Here is a 21,059-nt window from a genome sequence, read left to right on the forward strand (position 1 = left end):
TCTATCTCCACTTCACCTCCTGCAGAAAACAATTCTAGTGGGTTGAAGTATGAAATGAAATAATAAAATAACTGGAAGGAAACTCAGCTCAGGATCTGGTCTAGAGGAGGGAAAAATCCTCAACAAACATGACAACTAACACAAAGATTTGAGTATGGAAACATCTGGTGTTTGTGTGTGTGAAGGAGCAGCCTGGAGAAGACTAACAGGAAACACAGACAAGGGAAGATATTCACAACACACAGATATTTGCGCATAACGAGAGCCTCTCTATACATGAAAGAGATCAATGTCTAACGCACAAAGGAAGCGGGTGTCACAAAGGACAAGAAAAAGCTTCCCCAACTCCTCTTTTTCCTTACTGTTCTCTTCACATCCCTGCAGAGTAATAGTCGGTATTTAAGGAGCACTTACTACATCCAAGCACTGTTCTAAGTGCTTCACACAAATCAGCTCACTGGATTCTCACCAGCCTATGAAGTCGCATTACCAGTTCATCCCCATTTTACAGGTAAAGTAACTGAGACACAGAGATTAAACAACCAAAGTGGGAAGCTGGGGTTGTGTGAACCCCTGCTGCCTGGCTCTGGAGTCTGAGCACTGAATCCCTATTGTACACCCACTTGTGAAAAGAAGATGAAAACGTAGAGTAGGCTTACAATGACGGTGAAATGCCCGCCCCCCACCCCCACCCCAGGGCTGGCCCCGCAGCCCCAGGGGAGTAGTCCACCCTCGCCTGCTTCCTCGTCTCCCACTCATGATTCAGCCCTTTGTGCTCAGGTTTCTGTTCCGCTCCTGCCTCTCAAAATGTCTCTGGCGAAGAACACAGGTGACCTCTTCGTTGCCAAACCCAGAGAAGACCAGCTTGTGGCCTGTACCTTGCTTGACTCTCTACTGCATGTGGCCCTTGGCTCACACCTTCCGTGAAACGCTGTCCCTTGATTTCTCTAATACCAACCCTTTCCGGCTTCTGCTCCTACTTCTCTGCCTCTATCCCCCATTTTCTTTCTGCTCAGACCTTCAACAGCTGCATTCTGCCTCAGGCCCCAGGTGATGCATTTACTTCCACGTTTAGAATGACACTGCATCACCCAGCTCCCCTGGCCCCCGCGAAGCTCCAGGGTCAGAGCATTACTTATGGGACATTTCCACCTAATTTCCCAAAGGCACAGAGCATGGGTATGTCCCTAGGGATGTGGTTATCTTCTCCCCCAACTCACCCCTCCTCTTGTAGTCCCTAACTCTGAGCCTGGCACCTCCATCCACCCCACTGCCAAGCCAGAACCTACACACCAATCTAACTTGCCTGGCTCTTCCTGGCTGACCTTGGTTAGCAAGCTCCGTAGTTGCTCTCAAATCCATTCACTTCTGCTCATCCCCACAGCCATTGCCTTAGCTAAGACCTCATCATTTCCTTCTGTAATTATGGTAAATGTGCTGCCGCCAGGCTCCTGATTACACTCAGCCAAGGTGCTTTTTCAAAAGGCTTCACTGCCTGGCTTGCAATCCTCTCTGTGACCATGTTGTAACTGCTCTGCCTTTTGTCTAGACTACCCTTCCCTGACCGTGTTTGACCCACACTTGTCCTTCAAGACGCCATCATCTAGAAAACCTTCACCAACAGCTTCTGTTTGCGTTTCCATCTACCCATTCATCCATCTACCCATTCATCCATCTATCCATCCATCCATAATATTTACTTGGGACCTACTATCTTCGAAGACCTGCACCTGGGAATAAGGCAGAGACGGTCCCTGCCCAATAGAGCTAAGGGCTGCATTGCGAAGGTATGCTGTCTTTGAGGCAGGTGTTCTGATGTGTTCATCTCTGAAAATCCCGTGCTTTGGACACACAGTCCCTCAGTGAATGAAGGAGATTTTGTTAACTCACCGCGTAAGCAGCTACTGAATCTACCAGCTTAACATGCCCATCAAACAAACAAACAAAGCATAAATAAGAAAGGAAGGAAATCTGGTTTGTTTGGACTTATTCTTAGTGACTCCCTACTGACCTCTTTCTAATCCCTGTTTTTTTTGTTGTTGTTGTTGTAAATGCTCATAAATCAGAACTAGCGCTGACTGACCCTGCTCTGTGGCTTTGATTCTGTACATCTCAAATTAGGCGTAGCAGTAAACCCACCCATGTCTTTGTTTACCCACCACTGGTAAAGAGAATATTTGCTTAACAATGTAGTGGCTATTTCTAAGCTCGGAGCAGAAAAAAACCAGAGGGCAGAATTCCTTGGTTCTTGTAACTCCCCAGTCTGCAGATCCTGTGAAAGGCAGAAGGCAAGGAGAGGGAGGTGAAGGTAAGGGTGCACTGTAAATGCCAGGTCCTTGTCAGCAGGCAGATAAAACTGCGGGGAGGGGTGGACTCAACATGTTCACTGTGCCGATCTGGGAGGCTAGTGACTTGCTGGTGAACAGGAATCAGTGACTCAGCTCCTTGAGTGGTGCCACAGCCTTTTCAAGCCACAGTTCAAGATCTGTTTCTTGGGCAATCAGCACTCACACAGCCAAGTTGGTATACGATACTCCTCACGTCAGAACAAACTTCCCACAGTGAATGGAACACAGCCCCTGAACAACTCACCTCCTCAGAGCAGCAGGAGTCCCAGGCCACCATCTGATGGCATCTCTTGTCCAGGGCTGCCTTTGGTGGGACACCATGAGGCAGCGACCCCACAACTGTCCTCTGGAATATCACCATTCCAGCTCATGGTCTTTGTTGTCTACCCTCAACATCACTTCCTCAGGAAAGCAGTCTTTGAACTCCCTAAATCCCCCCATTAAAAAAGGCCCTTGGTCAGGCATCCCCATGATCTGCGCCCAAGGGTCCTGCCTTTGTCCTTCTTAGCACTTATCTGTAATAATAAAAGGGTAATATGATAATTAGACTGGATGTCCTTCCGGATGTCCTTCTTTCCGGACAAAGAGCTGCAGTGGGCTGGGGCCGCAGCAGAGACAGCAGAGGCCCCCACCCACGGTGGCGGCAGTGGTGGGCGAGGCCGGGGCCAAGGCCCTTGCACGAATTTTGTGCATCAGGCCTCTAGTGATGATTACAATGAACCACCTGTGTAATCTTTTGTTTGTTATTGGTCCTCTCTGCTGGACCCTACGTTCCAACAGGACAGGCACAGTGTCTTCTGCACTGATGTGATCCCAATGTCTAGCACATAGGAGGGCTCAGAAATGCTTGTTGAGTGGATAAGCAATGGGTGGGTAGATCAGCCCAATGGCCACCATGTCACTTTCTAACCCAACATAAAGCCCTCAGGGATGGCTGCGCTCAGCCTTTTGTGGCATCCTAGCTTTACTTGTGTTTGGGAAGACACACTTTGCTTCTCCTTTCTCGTGGAGCTACTCAGGTTCCTAACACCGAGGTTCCTCGCTGGCTGCCTCTGGGAATAACCACTGGGGTTTGGGAAAATACATGTCCTTGGGCTCGTCTCTCAGAGTCTCTGACTCAGTAGATCTGAGGCTGATGATCAACCAGGTTTGGAAATCCCTGCTCTGGAGGACAAATTCGTGAGGCATGAAAGCTAAGGAGTTTAATTGGGACATTAAGGTTGGATATAAGCAAAGGTATAAAAAATGCCACTAAGGATTGTCAATTACAATGATCATTATAATAGATACCATTTTTGTCTTGACAGATTAGCACAGATGAAAAGTTGGTTAGGAGAAACCAAGATGGCAGCATAGGTAAATACCTGAAATTGCTGCCTCACACAAGCACTTCAAAAATACAATGAAAAGACAAAACGGACATCATCCAGAACCACAGGAAGGCTGGCTGAGTGAAAATTCTACAACTAGAAGGAAAGAGAAAAGGACACTGAGACTCAGAGGAGGTGCGGAAGTAAAGTGCAGAGGTACAGAGGAGCATGTGGAAAGGGCTGGCAACTGAGGACACGGTTGTCTTTTTCAATGGGGAGGGAGACACAAGCTCCTGACTGCTCTGAACTCCAGTTCCGGGCGAGTCTCTGGGGACCCACATTCATACTGGGAGAAACTGGACTGTCTGGCATCGGGCAGAACTCGAGGGAGGCTTTCTCTCAGAGGTGCTTGCAGCAATTACTGAGGGACACTGAGACCCAAGGCCTCTTAGGGCAGGGCTGAGGATCAGCCATAGCTGTTTGCTCCACCCTGTTGATTTCCTGAGACCCTGCCCCACCCAAGCTGTGTGCAGAGGCTTTTGCATATGAATGGCCTGGCCCTTTGCAATCTAAAATTACCTAACAAACTGCAACTGGGTCAGAGAGATGCAGAACATCCAAAAGAAGGCCCAAGGACCCACAGCAGCTTGCACTGCTTCACAGCTGGGCCTCATCTAGGCACCTCCAAACCCCAAACAAAGAAGAGGAATCTGCAGATCTCTCCATAGCTCCTGCTGGGTAGCCTCAGGAAGAGGCTAAATTAGCACCTCCTTAGAGATCCAAGAGCCAGTGTACCCAGGGTCAGAGTGGGACCATCCAGACTACAACTCCTCAGATCCAAAAGGCGCACACTCAGGGGGCAGACTCTGTGAGCACCAAAGCCCCACTGAAGCAAGTCTTGCCTTCAGCACAGACGTTCTCCCACTGCAGGCACAATGATTCTCACAGCCAATTGGCCTGGAGGTCAATTCCTCCCAGTGATACCTACAACAATCAAGGCTTAACTACAACAAGACTGTGCACACAGCCCACAAAGGGGTGCACCAAGAGTGTCCACCTCAGGTAATTGGGGAGGCTGAGCCACTGGGCCCTATAGGACACCTAGCACACAAAGCCACTCTATCAACACAGGGAAGCAGCCAAAATGTGGAGACAAAGAAACAGATCACAAATGACAGAAATGGAGGAAAGCAAACTACTGGATATAGAGTTCAAAACCATGGTTATAAGGTTTTTCAAGAATTTTCTAGAAACTGCCGATAGATTTAGTGAGAGCCTCAATAAATCTAGTGAGACTCTTGAAGATATGAAAAAGGACCAACTAGAAATTAAGCATACACTGACTGAAATAAAGAATATCATACAGAGATCCAACAGCAGACTAGAGGATCATAAGAATCAAGTCAAAGATTTGAAATATGAAGAAGGAAAAACACCCAACCGGAAAAACAAAAAGAAAAAAGAATCCAAAAATATGAAGATAGTGTAAGGAGCCTCTGGGACAACTTCAAGCGTACCAACATCCGAATTATGGGGGTGCCAGAAGAAGAGAGAGAGCAAGATATTGAAAATCTATTTGAAGAAATAATGACAGAAAACTTCCCCTGCCTGGTGAAAGAAATAGACTTAAAAGTCCAAGAAGTGCAGAGAACACCAAACAAAAGGAATCCAAAGAAGACCACACCAAGACACATCATAATTAAAATGCCAAGAGCAAAAGACAAAGAGAGAATCTTAAAAGCAGCAAGAGAAAGAAACACAGTTACCTACAAGGAAGTACCCATATGATTGTCAGCTGATTTCTCAACAGAAACTATGCAGGCCAGAAGAGAGTGGCAAGAAATATTCAAAGTGATGAATAGCAAGAACCTACAACCAAGATTACTTTACCCAGCAAAGCTATCATTCAGAATTGAAGGTCAGATAAAGAGCTTCACAGATAAGAAAAAGCTAAAGGAGTTCATCACCACCAAACCAGTATTATATGAAATGCTGAAAGGTATTCTCTAAGAAGAAGAAGACCATTTGCAACAGCATGGATGGAACTGGAGAGCATTATGCTAAGTGAAATAAGCCAGTCAATGAAAGAAAAATACCACATGATCTCACTCATTTATGGATAATGAAGACCATTATAAACTGATGAACAAAAATAGATACAGAGGCAGAGCAGCATCGAACAGACTGTCAAACTACAAACTACAGCGGGAAGCCCGAGAAGGGTTGGCGGGGGCGGGAGGGGGGGGCTAGGGGGGGGCGGTAAGAGATCAACCGAAGGACTTGTACGCATGCATATAAGCATAACCAGTGGTCACAAGACACTGGGGGGTAGGGGAGGCTGGGAGAAGATCAAGGGGGGGAAAAAGGAGACATATGTAATACTCTTTGTAATACTTTAAGCAATAACACAAAATTAATTAAAAAAAAAAAAAGAAAAGTTGGTTAATACCCATGTTGGTGAAAGTGTGGAAAACCAGCTATTCTGACACATTGCTGGTGAGCATGTAGATAGTTTCATAGACACATGCTCTTTGACATACTTCTAGGAAGTTATCAGATAAATACACATCACATCACACCATACCACACCATTGCTTTTAGTTGTGCCTGGAAAGGACCTAATGTCTATCAAGAGGGAGTTGCTCAATAACTTCTCCCCACAATGGAATAGCTGGGTCCTTAGGAAGGATGCAGCAGGTCTATGTGTGTTGATAAGGAATCATTGCCAAGCTATAGGGTCAAGTGGAAAATGAGGCATAACAGTATTTTGTATTTACATAAAAGGAGAAATGCTTTGCCTGGTGCACATACTTGAAGACGACGATGACATCCCTGCCGGGACTCAGAAGCAGCAGTGAGAGGAAGCAGGGCTGGAGGCCAGGCATGGGAGGGAGATGCGTGGGGTGTTCCTGGCTATGGGGTGGGTGTCTGTCTTTGGGTATACACTCCCTTTAAATAAGTTCTTAAGGGTCATTCTACATTGTCTGGCCACAGTGCTGTATACCTGAAACTAATAGGAAATAATGTTGAATGTAAACAGTAATAAAAAATGATCTTTTTAAAGGGTCATTCTACTAGAAAGAGAGAGAGGGAGGAGAGAGAGAGGGAGAGAGAGAGGGGGAAGAAAGGGGGGGAGAGGGGGAGAGAGGTGCACTGGCATAAAAGACGCAGGCCTGCAAAGAAGAAGCGCACTTCTCACGCTGCCCTCTGCTCCCATTGAGCGTGACTTACTCAGGGTGGGAGTTTGCAGCTCAGATGCGCTTCTGTTGACAGGTGTGAGGGTTCTCAGCACCCAATGAGGTCAGAGAAGGTCAAAGACTTGAGAGAGAAGGGGTTCTTGATACAGAGAAGGGGTAAATGAAGTGGAACTAATAGAAGTGTGATGGGCTATATAGACGTTCGTCTGACCAGTGACTTTCCATTAACCTTTAACTAGGGGTTCGCATGCCTCATAGGCCTCTAGATGGCCCAGGAAGGAAGGCGTAACCTGCTCTATTTATATTACTGGCAGGTATGGAGTTAGTGTCTGATGCCTTGCATCCAACACAGGGTCCATAATTGCTGGTGTCTGTCTTTGGAACAAGGAAGGTTCCTTCCATTCTCCCCCAAACGGCATCCTGTCCGGTTCACTCGTACAGAAGATACAAAGGCAGGCTTTAGTAACCACCGGACAGCCAGGGGGTGACCACTGGAGAACACAGGGCCACGCTGCCTTTTGAAACCAACACCCTCCCATAAGCTGCACCTCACTGGTTTCCGGGGAAAAATCTGTGCTTCTCGCTAAGTCTACAGAAATCAGACTGTCCTCTTACCAGGTGCATCCCTATGGAAGTGGCCATCGCCGTCTCAATCTCCGTGCCCACGTCCTCGATGAAGGGGTATTCATCCTGCCGGTGGACAATCACCTTAGCCCCGGTGGAGGACACCAGGAAGGGGTTATATTCCTCTTCGTTTATGTACAAGATGACCTGCAGCCCTGGGAGGATAAGGCAGCTCATTGTGGTCAAAGGCTGGGAGAGCTTGCCCGGGGCAGCCTGCCTCTCTCTGCTTTGGGAGCCTCACAACAAGGCCCAGGCATTCCCAGCAAGTGGGAGGTGGACAGGGCTCCTCTGGAAGCTCTGCAAGGGGCGGGGTTGTGCCTCCAAGCAGGGGCTCAAAATTCTGCTGCCGAGACATGCCCGCCACGTGGTCCCTCCGCTGGGAGCTCTGCTGAGCACAGGGCTGCGGGGCCTGGGGAGCGCTGGGCGCCGGCGGAGGACTGGCCGCTGGCCTAGCTACCTGCCCCGCTGTCTACTCCGCACCAGCAGCGGGAGGGACCTTCCTTTTAAAACCAGAAATCAGTTTGCTCGGCTGGTCTGGCTCAGTGTTTAGGGCGTCGGCCTGGGGACTGAAGGGTCATGTGTCACGGGCATGTATGTCAGTGCAGGCTCAATCCCTGGCCCTGGTCAGGGCACACGTGTGGGATGCAACCAATTGATGTCTCTCTCTCCCCCTCCTCCCTCCCCTCCACTCTTTCTAAAAAAAACCCAAAACACAGAAATCAGGGAAGATCAGTGTCTGAAACCCCTTGGTGGCCCCTCACCGGACAGAATGCCACAGAACAAACACCATCAGCCTGGCTGGGGCTGGCAGGGGTTTGGTGTCGCAGCCCCCCAACCCCCTTTCTCAGCCTGCTCTCCTCTCCCCCAAGAAGCTCCAAGCCCACTGGCCTTTCTGTTTTTAGCGAACATCAAGTCCTTTCCTGCTCAGGTCTGCACTGCAAGCGCCCAGGACACTCAGAGACAGCCCAGCCCGCCTTTCGGGACACACTTCGTTGAAACCAAACTGCATCCTGGCCCAGCACCTCCCTCCTCCCCTTGGTGCGTGTCTGGGCACAGCACCGGGATTTGTAACGGGGAGACGTCTCTGCTTGTCTGCTCATTTGTTATCTGTCTTTTCACTGAAATGCCAGTTCCCTGGAAGCCGGCAGGCGTCTCTCCTGTGCAACACTGCGTTCCTGGCGCCTGGCATACAGCGATACTCAATACACGTTTGGTAAAGGAGTGAGCGCATGAGCAGGGCCTCCACGGGTTGGGAGAGGAGACGGTGGGGAGTTGTTCTGACCTTTTCCTTTCGTACAGGAACCTAAGCCCAGCCTGGGGAAGCGATTTGCTCGGCTTCACCCAGCCCACAGGGGCGGAGCCAGGCCTGTGCGAGCCTCTGCCCAGTTCCCAGACTGTGTCTCCCCCTGCAGTGGCGCCCTGAGCCAACGGTTCCCTGCACTCGGTGAGGACCCTGACTGCACAGCAGCAAAGGCTGGGAACCCCAGGGGTATGTGCCTCTGTGAGCGGCCCTGGCCCTCCCTTCGGAGCGCACTGTGCCTCAGCCCTGCTCAGTTTGCTTAGGACCTTTCCAGGCTCCTCTTTGTGGGGAAGCCGGCCAGCGTGCTGAGCCCTGCCTCCCTCCAGACCTCGCTGGAGAGCAGTAGGCAGCAGCCCTGGGGGTAGCAGCGACCACACTGGTGCCGCCGGCGCCGGCTTTGGTAGAACAGCACCACGCTCGCCATGCAGTTAGAGCGGCGATGACAAGCACAGCTAGACGCACTGGGCGCTCTGTGTGTGCTGTAGACTGAATTGTGACCCCTCCCCAAATTCACATGGGGAAACCCTGACCCCAGAGTGACTGCCTGGAGATGGGAAGGTCATTCAGGTTAGATGAAGCCATAAGGGTGGGGCCCTGATCCCACAGGACTGGTGTCTGCACAGAAGAGGGGGAGACACCTGCAAGCTCCCTGCGTGCACAGCAAAGGCCACGTGAAGGTGGCCGACCTGCAAGCCAGGAAGAGAAGCCTCCCCAGACCAAGTCTGCTGGCACCTTGACCATGGACCTCCAGCCCGCAGAACTGTCAGGAAAAATGTCAGCTGCTCAAGGCCCCTGGGCGTGATGTTTTGTCATGGCAGCCCGGCCGACTGACCCAGCTGTGCCAAGTGTTATTCTCAGCGCTTCACACAGCCTGTCTGCTCACTGACCTTCCCTCGGAGCTGTCACCATTGTCCCCGTTTGGGACGAGTGCAGTCACTTTACAGGCTTACACAGTGAGTGGCAGAGCTGGCTTTTGGCTCCGGAATCTGTCATCTTAGCCAAGATCCAGGTAAGTGTTTGCCTCCCTAATCTCCTGTTCAGTACATCTGGGTGTAAGTCCATCTGGAAGCTGCCTGCCTAGCGTTACTCACTCCAGCTCCGAGCTTAAACCAGAGCGGAGTCCCAGAGAAGAAACCCCAGCCATGTCGCTACTGCTCTGTCAAAGGTAAGGAGGAGATGTCACAAAGGGGGGAAGATACCCGGAAAGAAGGGACCCACATCGATGCCAATGGACCCACTGCCGCAGGGAAAGTGCCCCTGGTTTCTGGCCGTGGGAGTTCCTGCACTTCTGGGAGATCAAGGCCCCCCACGCCCACCCCCCCACCCCCCCGCCTGGCACAGGTCTTACCGTACTCACTGCCCCCCATGGAGGTGCTGTGGGTCTCATTTTCCTTATTGTTGAACGTGTAGCAATTCCCATACATTGGATGGTGGAAAAGTGTGAAGTTCCTGTGGAGGAAGAATATGGGTCAGAAGGGGCAGTGCTAGCATCCCCCACTCTCTTGTGAACAATGGGGGGTACACAGGACTCACTTTCCCCAACTTTCCTCTTGGAAATGACAAGCAGGCCTCTCCTCAGGTCGACACATGCTGATGTAGAACTGCTCCCTGCTTCCTGTTCCCCCTCTCAATCTTCTTGCCTCCGTCTCCATCCTGACTTGGTATTTCTTATGCCATATGTCTGCCCCAAATCCCTTTGTTCTTGAAGTTCTCAGCCTCTTGACATTTTTCTATCCCAATCCCCAGTCCGAGGACATGATCCTCAGAGAAGGGTCACATCACAGACCTCCCTCCCTCTCTCCCTCCCTCCCTCCTTCCCTCTTTCCTCTCTCTCTTCTTCCCTCCTTCCTCCTTCCCTTCCTCTATGCTAAATCAGTGGCTCTTGATCATTGGTATGCATGATGGTAATAGACAAGGCTGTATGTCCACCATCTGTGTCTGTTTCTATGAGCACTTTAATGAGATTAAGGATATTTTGACTCTGCACCATCTCCACCTTCCTCACTGATTCTAGAGCAAGCATGTCAAACTTGCAGCCCACCGGCTGCATATGGCCCACAATGAATATTTTTGCGGCCCAACCAATATAAGGTACATAAGAAACATTTTAATAAAAATTTCATAACATAATTTTTACAATATCCTGTTGTACATAATTATTAATAATGAACTACAACGTTCACTAATGACTGATTATTACAATCGTGTTGCATTCATTTCCCTTACGTCGCCTTACGTGCAGGCGCACCATTTCTCTCCACTAATACTAGCAGCGAATATTTACCAGCTAATGGCCACATCATTAGTCTTGGACTGACTTCTTTGGTGTGCGCAATAGGAAATATTTCGCTTTTGGAGCACAAGAAAAATAGGTTTATTTGTGTTATGCTTATTAATTTGTGCAGTTATTCAGTGTCTGGTAAGTTAATGTTCAAGAAAAAATATTAATTTTTATTAAAATGTTATATTATTTTATGTTAATGATGACTCATTTATTTCAGCCCTTTGTATTCAGCATGTCTCTACTGAAATAAACCTACATTTCTGTGAAAATTGAAGCTTTTGCGGTCACATACACTTCAACCTTGCTTATTTGGCCCGTGTTAGCCTGGGAGTCTGACATTCTTGTCTGGAGCCTAGCTCCTGTGTAAGCTGTTCTCCAAAGGGCGGGCCAGTGAGAAGACCGCCATTCCCTTCCCAGGCCTACAGCTGAGCTGCAGGCGCATGCGAGAGGTCCGGGGCTGAGAGAGCAGCCTTCCCCTCCTCACCTGGCATCACAGGACACCCCGTCAAAGAAGCAGGTGACCAGCAGCTCCTCGGCTGAGTAGCTCATGTTGATCTTCTTCTCCAGAGGCACCTGCGCCATGATGTTCATATAGTGCAGCTTGTACCACTCCTGGATGGCATTGACGCCCGAGCTGAAGGTGTACGTAGCACAGTGGGACGTGCCGTTCGAACACTGCGAATAAGAGGAGACGTGAGCTTGAAGCCGTCAGCCCCAGCACTGGCCCACAACAGGCCTGGAAGGGTGAGAAGCTGAGACTCCAGACCAGATGCCAGGGGAACGGGAGGGGGTGCCTGGGCAAGGATGGGCTTCTGCTCACACCTGGGGGCTGGGGGACATCATCCTGGAGCCTCAAGGACCAAGAAGGGGTCAGCGAGGAAGGATTGCCTCCCTGCCCGGTGAAAAGCAGAACTAGCTTCTTCAGGGCCCCCACACATCAGGGCTTTGGCCCATTATCACTACTGAGTTCCTATTGGCTCCACAGTCTAAATCTCTGAATTGTAGCCCAGATTCTGACACTGCTTCTCTGCAGGACCTTGGGCAAGCTATACACCCATTATACTCAGAACGTTCTGTGTATACTCATCCAAGCTATACACCCATTACTTCACTACAAAATGCTGACAAAAATACCATCCTTCCCCACCTCACATGGTCATTGGGAAGAGCAGCATTTAAAATATACAATAAGCCCAGTCGATATGGCTCAGTGGTTGAGTGTCAACCTATGAACCAGGAAGTCACGGTTCAATTCCTGGTCAGGGCACATGCCCAAGTTGTGGGCTCGATCCCCAGTGGGGAGGCATGCAGGAGGCAGCCAATCAATGATTCTCTCTTATCATTGAAGTTTCTATCTCTCTCTCCCTCTCTCTTCCTCTCTGAAATCAATAAACATATGTATTAAAAAATACAATAATGAGAGCTTTATAGGGAAGTTGTGGAACAACCCAGATGCTCTCATCATGCAGGGCTTAAACACGCTCCTAAAAGACAGACACCAAAGGGTTGATTTGGACATCAAGGAGAGCCTCATGGGCATCTTATGAAAGACCCAGGAAGACTTGAAAAGTCTCGGTGATTAAGAGAGAAGGCCACTTTCAGGGCCTGGGACTGGAGTCAGGAGGTCTCACAATCAGCACTCAAGGCTAGAAGGTATAGAAGTAGCTCTCAGCCCGTGGCGGTGGCTGGGGCATGCAGAGGACGGTGGTGATTGAGTTTGCCCAGGAAGGTAGGTGATGAATCTCATTTTTGGTGAAGGGCTACTTTTCCTGAACCCCTCAAATGGGACTAAGAAGGAGAGATCAGGTGCGTGCCCCCCGCAAAGGCAAGCAATGCAGGGGACACTGGGTGTTCTGCTGTTTATCTTCTTCTTTCTGGTGTCTGTGCCCCGATTTTGCTGTGGCGGAGTTTCCATTCCCCCTGGGGATACAGTCTCGTGAGGCTGTCCATCAAGGTCCCCGCCCTCTGTGAGCCAGCAGGTGATCCAAGCTTGGCCAATCAGCTATCCCAAGATGGGCTGGGACACCATCTTCATGGATGAATGACGAAGACCAAAACTACCTGAAGCTTATGTAACCCAGCAGCAGTATCCGATATGACGTTCCATCATTTCTTGTCACCAAGAGCCCTGGATCTTCCCTAATTTCTGTCCTTAGGCGAACTACTGGTCACCTAAGACATTTGCTTTCTGCTTAAGGTGGTGCATCCATTTTAGTTGTCTGTAGCCCGTTCACCCTCACTGGGTGCGCTTCCTCCAGTGGGGCCGTGAGGCTAAAGGCAAAGGAGACACCGCCCTGGACCACTGCCTGCAGCCCACCCCCTGCTCCGAACCAGGAGCGTGTACTCACCAGCTGGAATCCCACCACCTCCTTGGACTCTTGGACGTGCATGACGTCCGCTGCCTTATGAATGATGCTCCCACTGACTTTACGCTTCTGCCCCGTGAGGAAGTCGGTGGCCTTGCTGGTCTCACCCTCATTGAAGACCATCAGTGGGATCAGGTGGAGGAACTTGGGCTGGGGGCCCTCCCACACCGAAGTCCAGGGCTCGGCCTCCCGGCGTTTCCGAGACTTGATCTCTGAGAAGCCGTACAGGGTCTTCAAGGCCGCTTTGGTCTCCTGTTCCAAGTCGGCTAGAAGGGGCTTCACGGCGCTGTACCTGCCAAGGTGGAGAGAGGGAGTCAGAGAGAGCCGGAGCCCCTCTGGCACAAGGCTGGCACTTCCCATGCTGCTTTCCAACCACATGTGCCAGCCTTGTGCCCACTGCTCCTGACCATTGGCCAGGGAGCCCAGGCCTTTTACGATTTGCCCCGTCCCAAGTGACCCCTGGCCTGAGTGAATGGGGACAGCTCTGTGGACCCTTGTGTGGCTTCCTGTGGCTTCACCTCTGCCACCGCTGTCTGCTTGCTCTCAGGGTGTGTTGATGAGTTTGCCTCAACCAGCATTTCTGGAGTGGTGACTGTAGGTGCCTCCCATAAACCAGCCACTGATAAGTGGGGGTGTACCCAGGGGGCAGGCTGCATCTCCACCTGGCACACTTGCCCTTGCCCTTGCCCTCTGATTCTCCTCGAGTCAGTGCTGGGAAGGAAGAGGTGTAACTGTTGCCTTGACAACCCAAGAACACAGAAGAATGATACAGGACTCAAGTGACTGAAACATGACACCACCCTTCACAGCACCAAATGAGCCTGGCCTCCCCCCCCCCCCCCTCCTCGTTCTGTGCATAGTAATGGAGCCAGTCACCTGGGTTCCAGTTCCCTGCCCTGGTTCTGGATGTGTCAGCTTGGACAAGTCCCTCAGCCTTTCCATGTCTCATTTCCCCAACTCTAACACGGCGTTAGTAGGCAGAGTCCATGAGTGTATTATGCCTATTTAACTAAATGGTCGCTATTCTTAGCTGTATTGGTGTTAATTGTATTTGTTAGCTTTTCACTCCTCTAGTACAATATCAGTTCCATTCGGACAAAGACTGTGTTTGGGTTGCTCAGTCCTATGCCCCACATCCTACCACAATTTGTAGAAGATTAGGGAACAAATAATGAACAGAAGGAAGAAAGAAGGGAGGGAGGGAAGCAGGAAAAAAGCAAGAAAGGGGGTGGAGAAAGAAAAAAAGGAAAGAAGACTTTGAGGTGGAGCATGAGTCTTAGACCCGATGCTGGTTTTGACCTTTGCCATCTATCTACTCATAGATGAGCCTGGCCCAGGTAGCTCCCTTTGAGAACCTTCCCGCCTTGCTCCCCTTCTCCCCACCCCTCACCTGCTCCGACAAATTCTGCCGGATTCTGATCTGCCTCACAGATCAGTTTTCAAGAATCCCAAGAAGGACACCGGTGACCCATTTAAAACAGGTCCCGTGGCAGGCGACGGAGCAGTACCGACGGAGCAGTACCGAGGCCTGATTCTGCCCAGAGCCCAGTGACCTCAAACAGTGGGCTGGGTTCGCTCAGGTGAGAATTTGGGGCAGCTGAGATGCTCCGGAAGTCACCAGGGTGCAACTTCTGAGTCAGCCATGAGCTCACATCTGGGGAGAGTGAGGGCGTGAGCTCGGAGAGCTCAGGGGACATGGCTAAGCTGAGCTGTGTGCGTGCAGGTGTGCATGTGCGTGTGTGCGCGCGCATGTGCGTGCATGTGTGTGTGGGATAGCTCATCCCACATCCAGCCCCCAAGCAAAACTGATCCTTGCAGCCTCCCCCCGCGTTCCCTGAGCCAGCCCATCCTCAGAAGCAGCTGATGGAGGGAAAACCTGGTGCAGATTAGAGGCTGGGAGAGGGCAATTTGCCAACGTTGGCAACGAGTTCAAGTTTCCACAGAGCACGTCTGCAGGCTGGAGGGCCCCCTCCAGGAGGGCCTGCCCCGCCGGGCCCTGCCCTGCCTCTTACTTGTAAGGGTTGATGTTGCAGATGGTGACTGCGGGGAAATCCAGCTTCTGGAAGTGGATTTTGATGGAGACAGAGACGGTGTAGAAGGAGAGCACGAGCAGGGCACACTGCCAGAAGATGAGCGCCACCGCGGTCAGCGTGAACACGATCCAGAGCAGGCGGCGGAGGCGGCCGCGGGACACCACGATGCGGCGGCAGCCGTGGGTGTTGGTCTTCAGGCAGTACCACCGCATCAGCTCCTTGATGGTGGGCGCCTGCGGCCCCCTCACGGGCAGGTTCTTCTTGATTTTGGCTTTGATCTTCTCTCCAGGAGCCATGGCGAGGATGGCACGTGGACAAGCAGGCAGGCTGGAGGGGCAGAGAAGAAGGGCTGGTGAGCTCACACCCGCCCGCCCACTGGCGTGTCCCTGGAGGTGCCCTTGTGCCCTGAGGCCGCCTCCCCTCGTCCCTCTGTGGGCTGGACAGCCTGCGCTGAGGCCTTGGCCCTTCTCCAGGATGGTTGTGTTTGGGGCACCACAGCTGCCAAAGAGTTGCCTTCCCTACCTGCGCCCCGGCCCAGGGCGTGGGGGCGGGGAGGGTTCACCTGCGGTTCACAGGACAGGTTTGAAGAAACTTTCACCTGGTGCTCGAGGCAGGAGCCCTCGGAGCCACGGAGCCGCGGGTCAGCCCTGAGCGCCTGCCATGCTTTCTAGGATTGCCCCCTGCGCCCTGTTGCCTCTGGGAGGGCAGCCGTCCTAGCTCATCCTGCCCCCTGGTGCCCGGCGCAGGGGCTGGCGCAGAGCAAGCACCTGCCACTGATTCTGACAGATAAACTCTCCCAAGAGAACTTCCCGACATCCCCTTAGGTCATGTTCAGCCCCTTCCTGCCAGATCCTCCCGCCCTTCTGCCGTTTTACTGAAAGGGGAGAGTGTCTGTTTCATTTCTGCTTCATTTCTTCCCTTTACAGCCCAGCTCTTGGTGTTTCTAAGGCTGCTACTAGAACAATACCTACAACTACTGGCCACTTAATATCTGCCAGGGGCTGGGCTCCATTTCCTTGATTCTAAGATAGAATACACATTGATTTCATAACAGCTTCGTTTGGGGGAGAGTGTTGGAATGCAAATTACCACATTCATCTATGTCCATGATGCATCTCAATTACAGAAACTTCACAATGTGAAATAACTTTCCTTTTAGAAATGGATGATAATATATATATATATATATATATATATATATATATACACACACACACCCCTAGGGTCACCTCATAATTATATGTAGTATCATAAGTCTTATAAATATATAGCCTTTATTGATATATACACATAATCTATGTATATTTCATCTCATGTTTTAACAATCCCATAAGTAGGTTTACAGATACTATTATTATCTCCATGTTACAGAGGGGAAATGAGTGACTTGCACAGGTCACACAGGCAGTTGAGTGGAGGAGCTGGATTAGAACCAGGGTATGTGCCTGCGAAGGGCCGGGATTGTGCTGGGTGCTGCCTCCACCCACGGCAGTGAATTAGCAGCTCCTGGGGCTAAAGTGAGAAGGAAAGAGAAGGGATCCTGGACTATTTGATTTCCAGTCCCTGGGCGGGTAATGTGATCACAGCCCACCGGTGTGAAGGAGGAGAGCATGTGGACATGCCGTCCCCTGTGACTGCCGTAGGGGCAGAGGCACTGAGGACATACTCTAGGATTTACAGGGTGGTCCCAGGCTACCCAAGGCCTGTGTCTTCGGCAAGGACCTTCCTTTGCCCATCAAATTCTTCAGGCAGGATTCTGGGCTTGAGTTAGTTCTCCCCACTAAACCCATGGGATATTGTCCAAAGTTTAGAGCTAGGGCAAAACTTGGAGGCATTCATACTCATGATGCTAGAGGGTTTCAGGTTTGTGATGTGAAGCAAGCATGTCAAACTCGCAGCCTGCGGGCCGCATGCGTCGCTTATTTGGCCCGTGTTAGCCTTTGAATTGGACATGCTTGATGTAAAGGAATTAGAGTGCTGGGGGTGGGGCGAGAGGTCCAGGGCAGACAGACCGAACCCTCCACTGACAGACCTGATCCTGCTGGGAGGAGGAAAACCTTGGACCCTCAGAATGATGCTCTTAGACCAGCCGTGGGCAAACTACGGCCCGCGGGCCGGATCCGGCCCGTTTGAAATGAATAAAACTAAAAAAAAAAAAAAGACCGTACCCTTTTATGTAATGATGTTTACTTTGAATTTATATTAGTTCACACAAACACTCCATCCATGCTTTTGTTCCGGCCCTCTGGTCCAGTTTAAGAACCCATTGTGGCCCTCGAGTCAAAAAGTTTGCCCACCCCTGTCTTAGACTCTCGGCAAAGGGAACAGAATTTCTTTTGTCATTTAATAAAATATTGCCCATCCCACCTCCTCTCTCACTAAAATCCAAAGGCAAAAATGTTAGTAACAGTTTGTTTTTAAAACCTAGATATAAAAATCGAAAGAAAAAAAGCTTTAAGTAGAGGTTCCTTTTCCTGCCACCTAAAAGGTTTTCGGCTCTGCCAATGTTCACCAGAAACTGTGGTTCCGAAAGCTCCCGTCTCCAACCCTTCTCACTGAAGACAACGCCTGGGGTCCCCCTGTCCCATTAGCCCCCCAGAACTGACCCGGGGCCCGGAGGGTCACCTGCCAATGTCCATGAAACTACAGGGGAAGGGAGGAGGCCCACATTGCCCATCGCAAAACAGATAGATGTTCGCACAAATAATATCTCAACTTCACAGCAAACAAGTCTGCAGTGCTATTAGGCCGACCGCGCGGCTAAATGGGGTGTTGTGGGAGGACGTGCACCTGACACACAGCACGCCCTCTTCTAAGCACTTTACAGGTGGCCACACATTCCATTTCCACGGCTCCCGAGTGCGCACCGGATTCCCCCATTATACAACGCCCACCCCGGCAGGTTAGCAGCTTGCTCAAGGTCACTCTAGACCCGTGGCCGGCAAACTGAGGCTCGCGAGCCCCATGCGGCTCTTTGGCCCCTTGAGTGTGGCTCTTCCTAAGCCTTAGGAGGACCCTCATTAAGTGAATAACAATGTACCTACCTATATAGTTTAAGTTTAAAAAATTTGGCTCTCAAAAGAAATTTCAATCGTTGTACTGTTGATATTTGGCTCTGTTGACTAATGAGTTTGCCGACCACTGCCCTAGACAGTGGCTGAGCTGGGATTTGAACCCAGGAGTCCTCAGATAATAATAATAATAATAATAATAATAATAATAATAACCATAAAAGCAGCTATGATTTATTGATCCCTTACTCTTTCCCCAGACATCCCACTGAACTCTTTTTACACGTTACATCCTTGAATCCTCACTATAATTATATAAAGTACTAACAAGTACTATCCCCACTGCACAGAGGAGGAAACAGGTGCACAGAGGTGAGGTAACTTGCCCAAGGTTGAAAAGGTAGGAAAGATTCCTTAAAATTCCAGGGTCCTAGCTCAGGACGGTGACTCCCGCCCACTCCTGACCTCGCCTACCCCATACCAATGAGGGAACTGGAACCTCAGGGGACCTCAGCTCCTGGGGGGGCAGGGAGGGTGCAGCCCCTGCCCACCCCGAGCAGAGCCACCAGGCATTGTCCTGCGGCCCACGGACAGCCGGGGCTGAGCCCCGGGAGGGAATTAACAGCCCGCTACACTGAGGGTTTGCTTCTCTCTGCAACCACAGCCACCCCAGAGAAGACGCTACCGAGGGCGAGAGGAGCAGCGCGGCAGGTCTGCGCGTCTCTCCGGGACGGGAAGAGGCTGCGCAGGTGCAGGGCGAGAGGCGAGGCGCCGCCCCGGACCCCGGCGCGGTTTCTGAGCGGCTCAGAGTCCCCTCTCGTTAGCTGTGTGCTCGGGGCACAGCACAGGCAGACGCCAGGGAGCTGGATCCCCACTGACCTGCGACGGTCAGCATCCCGGCCACCCGGAGGCAGCCCCGCGCGGGGGCCGGCACCGCCACCCGGCGCGCGGACGGCGTCCAGGAAGCCAGGGACCCCGCGGCCGCTCCGGCGCCTGAATCCCCCCGGCTGTGCGACCTGACCCGGCTGCTCACCTCCCTCGGTCCGAAGGCTCCGGCGCGAGCAGGTGCGCGATCCGCGCGCTCCTTTCCGCTCCGGGTACAGCGCGAGCATCTCCCGGCGGCGCCGCTGCCGGCTCTTGTGAGCCTCGCCGGCCCCGCCCCCAAGGCCCGCCCCGTGCCCGCCCCCACCTGCCCAGGTGCGTTCCCGGGCGGCGAGGCTGTGCGGGCCGCCTGCCACCCTGCGGCCGCTCTGCGCCCCGCCGCCTGCGTGCGCCTTCCGGGGGCACAGCGCGGTGCCTACTGCCGCCCGGAGGCCACCCGGCGCCCTGCATCTCCCGGGGCCGTGCCGGTGCGCACCGTCTCCCAGCCGATCGCAGCGCCCCCTGCCGCCAGGCACTCGGGCCCGGTTGGCCGCCAGGCTGCCCCAGCACCGGGACCCCAAGCAGGCTCCTCTAGGGCTTCCTCCTGCCCTGGCTACCTGAGTCCAGCTGCTGGCAACAGCGTGGTTCAGCCAGACGGCTCATCCTCTGACTCGTCAGCTGCCTTTTTACAGGGGCTCAGCACACATCTACAAGAAATGAGCTTAAAAGATTGCAACTGGGAGGGACCATAGCGCCACCTCGGGCTCAGTCCCTTAGAGTAGCGAGGAAACAGGAGCCGCGAGGGAAAGGCGTCTGTTCCCGCTCAGAGCGTCTCAGCCTGACCTGTGCATCCCATCACCTGCGGGTCATGTTATGATGCAGGTTCTAATTTAGCGGGCGCGGGGCTTGGAAACGTGCATTTCTGACTTCCCGGGTGATGCTTCTGGTTGGAGGGCCACACTTTGAGTAACAAGGGCTACTTGCCCAGGTGAGTGGAAAGTGGTGCAGATTTTTGGAGGGTAATTTAAAGAAAAGCTCATTATTTTGAGTACCAGTAGGACATATGGGAATACGTAGCAGACAGATGGAAGGTGGAGCTCTGTGGAGCAGTCTGGGCTGGAGACCTAGATGAGGGGCTCAGCTTGTAGGAAATGGCATGGAGATAGATGTGGCCGAGAAGATATCTGGGCTGGGCTCAGCTTGTAGGAAATGGCATGGAGATAGATGTGGCCGAGAAGATATCTGGGCTGGGAGTACAGTCTTAGAGAAAGCACTTTTAGGGAGCAGGAGAATGAAGTGGGGGAGGAAGAGAGAGAGAGGGAGTGAGGGAGAGAGAGAGAGAGAGAGAGAGAGAGGGAGAGAGAGAAGTGGAAACGGAGAAGAAACCATCAGAGCAATGGGTGAAACTGAATGATACAATGACCCAAGGGGAAAAAATCGAGGAGGATGGGCAATATGGTCACGCAATGGGGAGGATGATCATAGGGAAAAGCCGGCAAAAAAAATCTCAACTGCTTAGTCCAACATGCATGCACATTGTAAAGAGCTCATAATAAAGAGAAAATGGAAGTCTTTCTGTAATATGCAACCCCAGTAAATGAGCATGGTTATTATTTATATATTCATATGTGTATTGGGACTATGAAATACACACTGTTCTTTAAGTTTGTTTTAATGACAATGCACTACACAGTTATATTCTTATTTTAAAGAAATAAAGCCAGC

The 21,059-nt window shown here is 51.6% G+C and overlaps 1 protein-coding gene across 1 annotated transcript in view; it reads right to left on the reverse strand.

The window, feature by feature from the left end:
- Positions 1 to 19,567, reverse strand: part of SCNN1G (sodium channel epithelial 1 subunit gamma) — a 29,657-nt gene extending 10,090 nt beyond the window's left edge. The window contains exons 1-6 of the mRNA XM_081089367.1: positions 19,507 to 19,567; positions 15,442 to 15,789; positions 13,412 to 13,721; positions 11,548 to 11,738; positions 10,128 to 10,228; positions 7,471 to 7,634 (exon numbers count right to left, since the gene is read on the reverse strand). Coding sequence (XP_080945493.1) covers positions 7,471 to 7,634; positions 10,128 to 10,228; positions 11,548 to 11,738; positions 13,412 to 13,721; positions 15,442 to 15,758 — 1,083 coding nt within the window. The 5' untranslated portion in view covers positions 15,759 to 15,789; positions 19,507 to 19,567. The remainder of the gene's footprint in view (positions 1 to 7,470; positions 7,635 to 10,127; positions 10,229 to 11,547; positions 11,739 to 13,411; positions 13,722 to 15,441; positions 15,790 to 19,506) is intronic.
- Between the last annotated feature and the right edge of the window lie 1,492 nt (positions 19,568 to 21,059).

This window comes from Myotis nattereri (assembly GCF_964212035.1).
Source record: "Myotis nattereri genome assembly, chromosome: 4".
Taxonomy (NCBI): domain Eukaryota; kingdom Metazoa; phylum Chordata; class Mammalia; order Chiroptera; family Vespertilionidae; genus Myotis; species Myotis nattereri.